This window comes from Cimex lectularius, unplaced genomic scaffold (genome assembly GCF_000648675.2).
Source record: "Cimex lectularius strain Harlan isolate CLEC.00 unplaced genomic scaffold, Clec_2.1 scaffold63, whole genome shotgun sequence".
Classification (NCBI taxonomy): Eukaryota; Metazoa; Arthropoda; class Insecta; order Hemiptera; family Cimicidae; genus Cimex; species Cimex lectularius.
In genome coordinates, this window is record NW_019392694.1 from 1,409,730 (window position 1) to 1,421,135 (window position 11,406).

General features: G+C 30.7%; 1 protein-coding gene across 2 annotated transcripts; it reads right to left on the reverse strand.

The window, feature by feature from the left end:
• Positions 1-1,744: 1,744 nt before the first annotated feature.
• LOC106674278 (gamma-glutamyl hydrolase A-like) lies at positions 1,745-8,392 on the reverse strand. 2 transcript variants are annotated; one of them, XM_014406910.2, is made up of 7 exons: positions 8,266-8,392; positions 4,318-4,415; positions 3,960-4,168; positions 3,783-3,888; positions 3,499-3,725; positions 3,064-3,431; positions 1,745-2,631 (listed from the first exon to the last, which is right to left on the reverse strand). In XM_014406910.2, the coding sequence occupies exons 2-7, from the start codon at positions 4,339-4,341 to the stop codon at positions 2,462-2,464; spliced, it is 1,104 nt and encodes a 367-aa protein (XP_014262396.1). In that variant the 5' UTR covers positions 4,342-4,415; positions 8,266-8,392; the 3' UTR covers positions 1,745-2,461. The 2 variants fall into 2 exon arrangements, with proteins under 2 accessions (XP_014262396.1, XP_014262395.1); XM_014406909.2 differs by lacking the exon at positions 8,266-8,392 and having other exon boundaries at positions 4,318-4,596.
• Between the last annotated feature and the right edge of the window lie 3,014 nt (positions 8,393-11,406).

Genomic DNA, 11,406 nt, shown 5'->3' on the forward strand with positions numbered 1-11,406 from the left:
TTATAGGATTTTACTTATTGTACGCAATAGAGTAATTGAAAGGAGGATGTTGGAAAGATATAAGGTTTTTTAAGCTTTGCATTCATACCAATGAAGGAAAATTTCCATTGGGAAATGTGGTTTTAAGAGAATTGTTATAAATGTAAGAAAAACTACAGCTTTTTTAGGTATGGTTGAAGGATTTTTGCAGTGATTAGGATCAGGAGCTTTCTTTTAGTTGTAAGTAGCTTATGTATGATACTTCACTGGGCGTGAATGGTTTTGAATGGAGGGAAGAGAGGTACAGATGTTAGATTGTGTTCTATAGTTCTATTGATGCCAAGTTCACAAGTAAGGAAGAGGAGTGAAAACTCCGGAGAGATAAGAGGAATATAAGTAGACTCTTTCTTCATCAGGCGGAGCACAAGAACATCTTGGCAGAGAGAAGGAATGGTTTGAAAGGATAACATTTTATGTGTTTATGTCCAAAGAGGTTAATCCTCAGTGATAATTACTATTTTACGTTATTAATGAACTTGTGTAGTCTTGGAATTGTTGTCTCAGGGTCTGTAGTTTGTTTCTTACTAAGTGAGTTAGTCAGTTTGTGGAATTGCCACTCTTGAGCATATTTCTTGATAATGATGGTCTGCATGTATTGGGTAGGTGTAGATCTAGTTCATAATTTTGTCAACTTGTGGATATGTTTTTGTAACGTGTCCGTAAAATGTTGCTCAGTGCTGTCTATATTGCTAGGTTTTTTTAGTGTTATGTATAAGTTAAGATTTTCTTCGAAGGTAGGCACAAATGACTTCCAATCATCTAGGCCTTTAATTAGGGTAACGTTTGGAAGAGATGGGATCCAGGGTTAAAACCAAAACATAATAAATATATAAATAAATTGGCTCAACTTGAAATCTGCTTTCAAAAATTAAACAGCAACAAATAATATAAATTCAGAATACAAAAAAGCAGACTGTGTGGACTCAGAATCCCAGATAGAAAAGGTTCTCTATCCAAGTAAAGACATTAATTTGATTTTGAAAATATAAAAATACTTGACTGGGAATCTAAATTATACCATAGATATTTCAAATAAATGTTACGTATTAAAAACAGATAAAACATATTACATTAGGACTGATATTTAGGGGGCGTCGGTGGCCGCAAGGTTTAGTCTTTGACACGGCGCTCATCACTGTAAGGTAAAGGTCCCGGGTTCGAATCCAGCGGCCCTGCATTCGGAAAAAAAAAAAAAAGGACATATTTTGGCCTATTTAACATTTACCATGTACTTACATTACAATACTGAAAAATGAGGTCAAATTTGTTGCACATTGGTGTTTTGTCAATAAAAATGTCTACTACTCTACTATCATGTCGAAATTTTTTACTAAAATTAAACATTTAGAAAATGATGGCTGTAAATTTACCAAAACTAGCGTGCTGTTAAATTGTAAGTAGACATGTAATAATGAGTTACATGAATGACTAGGAATAATAGTCAACAGTACTAGTTATATTTTATGGTAAAATCTCGCTTTTGTATCCTTAAACTAGTCCTTTTTTTTAAATCATTATTTGAGGTGGAGTGAATTATTTTATGAATACTTGAGAAAAAAATCAAAACAATTATTGAATAAATTTATTTATTAATTTATAATATAAATAATTAATTTGTAATATAAATAATTAATTTGTAATATAAATAATTAATTTAATATGACAGTAGAGTATAATACTATTATTATAATGAAAGACGTAAAATCACAATAAATAAATTGACTCAATTTGAAATTTGCTTTCAAAAATTAAACAGCAACAAATAATATAAATACAGAATACAAAGCAAACAGTGCAGACTCAGAATCCCAGATATAAAAGGTTCAGCTCTTTCCAAGCATAGAAAAAAAAAAATCGACCATTTATTTGATTTTGAAAATATAAAAATACTTGACTGGGAACCTAAATCATTGTACATTAGAGTTTGCTTTTGAATAATGAAATAAAAGTTGTTCCATTATTTAAACAACGTGATAAAAAAATGTAGATAATAAAAATAAAAAATGTCTGGTCTTTTTAAGACAATTGTATTTCTTTTGTGATGATTTTACAGCTTGGTTGTTTCCTTTCATTTTGGTCGCCTAAGTTGCTGTTTTGGCCAGTCAGACTTTTTGCCATTTTCAATGTTGGGGTAGCTAATTCTGATAAACAATTAAAACCAAAATTAACTACTAAATCTGACAGACCAAGCCAGCAAAGATAGGCAGACCAAAATGATTGGGCATGATCAAGCTACAAAATCATGCTTATTAATTTTTTTAAAATATACACATGAATCATACAATATGTCAATAATACTTCTTTCCTCTCAAAATAATACTGTTATAATAAAAAATTACAAACAAACACATAATCAACATTATTATTAATAATATGCATCACTCAAAATGCAGGGAAAAACATACATTTTGGCATAATATTCTTAACCATTTGTAAAGCTAAGCTCTTTGTTGCAACTTTCCAGATTATATTGGTTATAAAATGGATCTTTGTTATCAAAATTTGATTTTCGTTTCTCTTGAGATCTTGCATTTACTTTTTTGCAGGCTATACAAACGCCATCGTTGTCACTTCCATCAGTCGATTCATTCTCTACAACAATTTAGTTTTATGTCAAGTGAAATACATCAGAAAAATGTAGTAATAATTATAATTACATTCACGTAAGATTAATTTATTGGTGGTTTAATTAAAATTATTGGTCAAATTAAAATTAAAACTTACCATCAGTGACTAAGTAGTGGTGATTGAATCATGAAATAAATAAGCTAAATTCTGTATTTTAAAAAGTGCAATTTATTATATTAATTTTGCATAATAATAATTGTAAAAAATTTAGAAAAGCTGTTAAAAAATTAAAACAAAGCATTATTTAATATAAAATGTAAAAAGGAAAGGATGCACAAAGGAGTTGTTGAATGCACTAAAGCAAGCAAGCATTACTTTAATATAATTTGTGCAAAATTATTTACAAAACAAAATCACTCAGAAAGTAGTAACATCTCACAGTAATACAATTCTAACCTTTGTTAAATAAATAAAGTTCGTCATAAATGAGATTTTCTATAGTGAATGTTTTATCATAGTTGCTAATTAAACTATCCAGTTCAGCTTCATAGGAAGGAAAAGCATGAGAATTTTTTCTTGCGTGGTCTACGAGCCAGTCGAAGAAATATCTCATAGCAGTTATTGAATCCTGACTGTGTGGGTAATTCTTACTCTTCTTCCATTCGTAAATTTTCTCTGGATGGAACTGTAGCCCAGCAATAGAGAGTGAAGTTGATTCGAGGGTTGAAATAAATTCCTTCCCATTTATATCTAAATTAGTAGATAACACTTTCCATTTATCTTGTAGGTTACAAGTTTGTAAAACTTTTTCAGTAACACAGAAACTGAAAAAAATATAAAATAAAAATATTATTTTTACAAAATACAACAGGTTAAAAAGTCAAAACTCACATATGACTGTTGTACGTGGTTTTACTTGTTCTCAAAATATCAATGATTTGACTTGGAGCGTGTTCAAATAATAAACTATCGTTATAATTTGGTTTGAAATTCAATGGCAACAGTGTATTTAAACTTTTGCAAGGCTCTCTGCTCTTTTCGCTCTTATTACAATCCGAATAGAGGAGTACTTCAAATCCGAGACAAATTCCCAACACTGGGAAGTATGGCATTCGACGCTAAAACATTAATAAAATATCAAAGATATTAAATCAAAAAGAGAAAAGAAAACTGACAATTTTTGTCATCAACATATGAGCTGCATCAGCGTATCCATTGGTATTGTTAAAAAAAGTATTGCCGCCAGGCAGTAAAAGGCCGTTTATGTAAGAAACAATATTGCTGGAAAGGAAGAAACAGAGTGAATATTTGCAAGATTTGTTTTTTAGTTTGTGTAAAAAGAAAAAATATACTCATAATAAGTTTCTTGTTGGCCAATAAAAATTGGAGCGACTCTTGCCCCAGATCCTTCAATACTTTTGACATAAGAAGCAGCCACATAGCTCTTAGCATTATGATAGTATTTCTTTATTGTAGGATTTGTCTCTTGAACAAGGACTCCAATAATAGGTCTAGACGTTGAAGAATCAACAGTCACACAGAAATAAAGTAAAAAAGCTATCTGTAATTAAACTCTTATTTAATTATATTATTAAAAAAACAAACAATTGAGTTACCAATAAATTGTTGGACAAATGTAAGTAAATTTTCGAATTTCTAATATAGATATATCAAACACAAAATTGTTTCTAGATTTTAAATAGTACTTACTGACAAAAGTAATGCTAAATTCATGATGAACTTTAATAACTCTAATATTTTTAACCGCCGGCTATTGAATAAAATCTGACTGAAATGCAATTACATAACTGCAAATAAGAAAAAACCAATAATTAGTTTAACAAACTGTCACAATATGCCAGATTGTGATAAAAAGGTAATTCAAATTAAAAATCAAATTAAATTTTTTTTTAACACTTAGAGACTTGATATTCTCAAGATAATTAAATATCTAGAGACTAAAGCAATCGGTGGAACAGAAGTGATGGCTAATCGTTTCATATTTATAGAAACAGTAAGTCAAGGAAGGGGTGATAAGGATTTATAGATTTTTGATTTGAAAATAAATTGGATTTATTTAAATTTAAAAGTTGAATTTGATTAAAAATGAAAAATAAATATGTTAGCATCATTGATACAATGATGGATCAAAGTTATTTGTATTTAAAAAGGGATCATTTAAGTTTTGCTATTTCATATCCTTTAATATTATGATTATTATATTTTTATTATTTAGCGATGAGACTAGTGCTTAGCCTGTAATAATCTAGAATGTAAAACACTGCGGTAAAAATCAATTAAGTAATACTTAATCCACTACTGTTGTGTCATATACGATTACTTGAGTCATTAGTTCTATATCATAAATTAACTCTTTGTGAATTTACGTGGAAAACAACAGACAAAAAAGCTTCTATACTGATAAAACTTACAAAGAAGAAAGGAACCTGCTATTTAAATTTTCTGTGCCAAGGACATTTCACTTAAAATCAACATGGGAGAAAGAATCATTGCTGCACATTTCAACTTAAGAGAAAAAAAAAATAGAAATTCACAAAAACAATATACAAATGCAGAATCAAACATGAAACAAGAAGAAGAGACATCATATATGAAAAATCTAAAAATATATAGAATTGTGTAATTTGACAGGCGAATAAACATTGTGTTGTAAATTTGAAAATAGTAAAAACCCAAAATCTGAAGAAATGTGGGATCAAATATGATTGAGAACAATGGCTGCTAAACAACTCGCAATTCTTGACAATCACCAACAGGAATATTCATAGAAATGTAATCAAACATTAAAGAAGAAGAATAGACGTCATACACTAGAGCTACAGTTGTTTAAGAATGTGGCGACAGTCATATAAGTTTTGAGGATTAAAGCTTGTGAAATTCAAAGGTATGCGAAGTGTTGAAGTAGATGGCCAAGGGAGGAAGATGAAGTAAGACTTTCCCTCATCATCGTGGCTCCCCCCAACAGATGTCATATATGAAAACTCTAAAACTATAGAATTGTGAAATTTGACATAAGAATAAACATTATTGTTGACAGTTTCAAAACAGTTAAACCAAAAATTCTGAAGAAATGTGGTGTCTAATATGAGTGAGAATATTTGCTGCCAGACAACTGGCCAATTGTGTGAATCACCAACAGGACCAATTTTAAAAAAAATCCAAAATTCCACAGAAATGTAGTAAACCAGTAAACTTTGTTGCTGTTCACCTCAAAATGTTAAAAAAAAAAAGGAATCTAACTATAATGAAAACATTGTTACTACCAATTTTAACAACCAACAGAAAAAAAAATGCAGGATCAAACATAAAAGAACAAATTAATGACAATTTCAAATATGAAAAAGTCAGCATTCCATAGAAATGTGGAATCTAATATGAATGAGATTGTTTGCTGCCAAAAAGTGGCAAATCTTGAAAAACACTAACAGAAAAAAAGGTGTAATTATATAAAAATATAAAAAATGCCAACATTCTATAGAAATGTGGAATCCAACATGAATGGCAAAAAAATGTTTGCAGTTGAATTAAAGTTGAATAAAACAAAAATTACATAGAAATGTGGATAGAAATGGTGAATGATGGAATGAGTGCGGTATTCAATCCTTTTTTAAAAAAGGATAGAAATATGGAGTCTAATATGAGTAAGAATATTTGTTACCAAACAATTGGCCAATTGTGTCAATCACTAACAGGAAAAATTCCATAGAAATGAAAAATTGAACAAGAAAGAAATTGTTAAATATAATATACAAAATCCAAAACGACATAGAATTGAGTTGTGGCCAATTTAAAAGAAATTCCAAAGTTCCATATAAATTTGGTATCCAACAAACAGAGAACTTTGTTGTTGCTCATCTCAAAATGTAAAAAAAATTCATAGAAAATAGGAATCTAACTAAAAATAAATCAATTTTACTGGTCAATCTTGACAACAACCAACAGAAAAAATGCATGATCAAATATGAAAGAAGACATCGACAATCTCATACAAAAAAAGTCAACATTCCATAGAAATGTTATCTAACGTGAATGTCAAAAATATTTGCAGTGAAAATTAATCTATGATTTTTCCTTCTTGAAGGTGGGATAATAGGTCATCTCAAAAAAACCACAACCAGTTTTTATCCACAACGTTTCCGATTTATTTTAATCCTTCCTCAGGTGAGTTAACACAATGGTTAAAACAGTAGTCGTCAGTCATTAATATTTTATAATAGGTTCAAAATATTAAAATGTTTGTTCGGGGTCTGAAAGACTTAAATATGTACCACACTGTCTCTTTTTTTAAATAAAATGTTATGAAATATTAATGACTGGCGACCACTGTTTTAACCATTGCATTAACTCACCTGAGGAAGGATTAAAATAAATCTGAAATGTTGTGGATAAAAACTGGTTGCGGTTTTTTTGAGATGTCCTATTATCCAACCTTCAAGAAGGAAAAATTATAAGTTAAACTGTTGAGGTCGAAATATAAGAAAACATAGTGAAAATTAAATTGAATAAAACCAAAATTACATAGAAATTGGGAGCCAATATGAGTAGGAACATTTGGTTCCAAATATTTGGCAAATCTTGAACCACCAAAAAAAAAAAAAGTATAAAAATTTCAACATTCCATAGAAATGTGGAATCCAAATTGAGTCAATCACCTACAAGAAAAATTCAAATAAATGCAAAATCGAACAAGAGAAAAATTTACGATATCCAAATCCCAAAACTCCATAGACTTGAGTTGTTGCCAATTATTAAAAGAAATTCTTCCATAGAAATTTTGAATTCAACAAACTAAAAAAATTTGTTGTTGCTTATTTCAAAATGCAAAAAAAAAAAAAATCCGTAGAATTTGAAATCTAACTACAAAGCAAACATTTTTACTAACAAAAAAATGCAGAACAAATATGAAAGAAAACATTAATAACAATGATTATTTGGAGATCGTGAGATGCGGTCTGGTGTGGCATCTCATGATCTCCAAATAATCATTGGCTAACAGTACTAAACACCACACATTAATGACAATCTCATATGAAAAAGTCAACATTCCATCGAAATGTGGAATCTAACATGAGTGGCAAAAATGTTTACTGCCAAACTCAAAACTGAATAAAATGTATATGTTGAATCTATCTTGAGCAAACATTTTAGTTGAACATCTCAAATAGGTAAAAACAACTTATCAAATGCAAAAAATCTTTTGTAAAGCTAGTAAACAGTATAAATGATTATCCGGATTTTTTAAAAATTATAGTCGTTAGTATGTTCTTGTTAATGACTTTTGCAAAAATTCAAACTCCACTCAAGTTGTTTTATTGCCCGTGCGAAATTAACGTGGAATTTACAATAAATAATTACAAGAAAAGAAACGTCGTTTTTTCAGGAATTTACAAGATAGACAATTAGTCATTAATTTATATCTAATTATTTGACGAGTTAGAAGGGATTCGTGGAGTACTAGAGTACCAATGATTATTCACTTTCAGTCATCTAATGAGACAATAGACATATGAAGCAAAGATTAGTGCTTATCAACTCAGGGCACGCCTACCTTTAAGGTTACATAGTCAAACTAAAAACCTAACTTTTAACCAAAGACAAGCGATTTCGTTTATACCTGTTCAAAAGATTGATACTTACTGGAAGGTTTTTGTGCTTTATTACTTTGTCGCCTTCTGCAAAGGGAAAACACCCTTGTGTCGAACGCAATCCCTTACCTGAAAATGGCACAGGCTACTAGAATTAACAAGGAAAATCGAATGAATGTTAAAGAAACTGTTTTCAGAAAGAATTTTAAGATGACAGGTATAAATTCTATTTGGCAAAATGCCAGTTGCTGTCTTTTTTAGGTAGCCTGAAGCATTCTTGACCTTTGTTACAAGGAATAATGCAGTTTTAAATTCAATGTTGAAATTTCGATCTTTTAAAGCACCAATGTTGAAAGTATGTTTTAAAGCGTGCCTAGACAAAATGAGAAGAAAACAATATCCTATATTACATGAATGCGTTCAGTTAATTGAAATAAATGAATGATTTCTATCATCTCATGTTTTATATTGTAGCACATATTCAATTTTTTCATAGGAATTCTGTCTGGTTTAAATGTTTTGTTGTGAAGAGTTGGTTGCTCAATAATCATTTAGTACAAGCTCCAAAGGTTTATGCCTTTTCTGTGCCTGTTGACTCTATTAACCATTGACTGAATACTTATAATTACGAATATGTCCAGTAAGATGTTACGTACTCTAAGAGTGTTATATGAAAGAACGTCAACATCTCTCTAGATTCAGCAAATAGGTGGTAAAGCAAGGATGTTTTTTAAGCCCATCGCTGTTCTCATTATTTCAAAATGACGTTGAAAACTGTTTGGATGGTGGAGTCAAAATAGGAAATAAACCCAGCTATTAGTAATAAGCACTTAGTCTTGTTGGTGTCAGACAGACTTACTTTACAAAAAATTATAAATTTCTTAGAAAAATTGTTACTAATTCTGGAATCCAGAGGTCAACCTAAAGAAATGTAATGTAATAGTTTTAGGAAGAATGGCAGGCTGACTAGGCCAGAAAATTTTTAACACAAAACCAAAAATATAGAAATAGTAAAAAATAAAATTTTAGAATTACACTATTTTCAGGCATTTCAAGAAGAAAGCAGAAAGAACTTTTTAAAAAAGTTTTTCAGCTTTTATTAAAATTATTTTACACAAGGATTTACCATTTGCCATCAAATAGAAAATTTTCAATTCCATATTACATTTATGTTATGGGGCTCTTGGGGGTTGTGGTTGGATAAGATTATTGAAAGAATAATTAAGCTCTTCACTAACAAATTCCTAAACTCATTCTTAAATGTGCCACCCTCCAGATTTACAGATATTACTCTGAAAAATGTCATTTAAAAAAAGGGTCTTTTCGTATAACAACGAACAGCACATTTGCAATAAGTGCAATGTTAATATAAGTGACTTTTTGGAGGGCAAGATCAAAGTCAATTTTATCGTAGGCAAATATTTTTAAGGTGTACTTTACTGTAGCATGTCCTGTAAACATACCAGTTAGTTTTTAATTCCTTTTTCCGTAGCATTTTAGTTGTCCAGTTATTTTTTAATTTTTTTCCCTTTGAATGTAATTTCCTATTTACCCCATTGGGTTGATTTCATAACTAGTCTTTTAGCTGTTGTCTCTGTCTCTTCTAGACATAATCAACATGTTGAGATTTCTTCATGTGTTCTACGGGATGATAAAGCTATTGTTTGATAGTTGTGTAGAAACCATCTTCAATGTTTGGGTGATTTCTGTAGAGTTACAATAGCCAAGACATATCAGGCTGGGAAAAATCAGTGAGGATAGGCAGAACAAGATGATAAGTAGTAATCAAACAATAATTGACATTCTATAACTGCTAATAGTCCCATATTTCTAAGGTAGAACTTTACTGTAGCATGTCCTGTTAGTATGTGATTTGTTCTGTTGAATAGCATTTCCCATTTCTCTCACTGGGTTGATTTCACGACTAGTCTTTTAGCTGTTCTGTTTCTTCTAGACATAATCAACATTATGAGATTTCTTTTTGTGGTCTGAAGGGTGACAAAGCTACTGTTCGATAGTTGATAGTCACCATCTTAAGTATTTGGGTGATTCAACAGCCACCACATCAGGCTGGCAAAAATCAGTTAAGATAGGCAGACCAAGATGATAGGTAATTTTCAAACAATAATTGACATTGGACAACTGTTAATAGTCCCATATTTTTAAGGTGGTACTTCACTGTAGCATGTCCTGTTAGTTGTACAGTTAGTTTTTAATTTCTTTTTGTAAAATAGGATTTCCTATTTCTACCATTTGGATGATTTTAGAACTAGTCTTTTTGCTATTCTGTTGTCTCAGTCTCTTCTAGACATTGTGAGATTTCCTCCTGTGGTCTTCAGGGTGATAAAGCTACTGTCTGATAGTTCATAATCACCATCTTCAGTGAATGGGTGGTTTCTGAAGAGTTACAACAGCTGAAATGAATCAGCCAGACAGACATCAGAGGATAGGCAGACCAAGATGATACGTAATAATCAAATAATAAGTGACATTGGTCAACTGTTAATAGTTCCATGTTTTTAAGGTGGTACTTTTCTGTATCAAGGCCAGTTAGTTTTTAATTTCTTTCTGTTGAATAGGATTTCCTATTTCTCTTATTGGGTTGATATCATGTCTAGTCTTTTAGCTATTCTGTTTCATCTAGACATAATCGACATTGTGAGATTTTCATCTATGGTCTGCAGGGTGATAAAGCTATAGTTTGATAGTTGTTAGTCACCATCTTCAATATTTGGGTGATTTCTTTAGAGTTCTAACAACCAAAACGTATCAGACTGGCAAAAATCAGTGAGGATACGCGGACCAAGATGATAGGTAGTTATCAAACAATAATTGTCATTGCACAACTGTTAATAGTTCGATATTTTTAAAGTGGAACTTTACTGTAGCTTGTCCTGCAAATATACCAGTTTTTAATTCATTTCTGATAAGTAGGACTTCTTCTTTCTCCCATTTGGTTGTTTTCCTGTTTTCTCTTCTAAGCATAATCTTTTGTCTCCTGTTCGTGACCTTGTCAAGAAGCTTAAGAATTGAATTTTGGCGGTGATTGTATTGATTAGGCACGGAGGTTCCTGTTCATTTCCTTGTACGGATCATAAGAGATCCGCCAAATTTGCAGATCTTCCTTGGGAATTTTGAAGCCGTTTCGGCGAAAAGCCGCTATCGATCGTCGCCGTCCCGTAATAAAACTCCG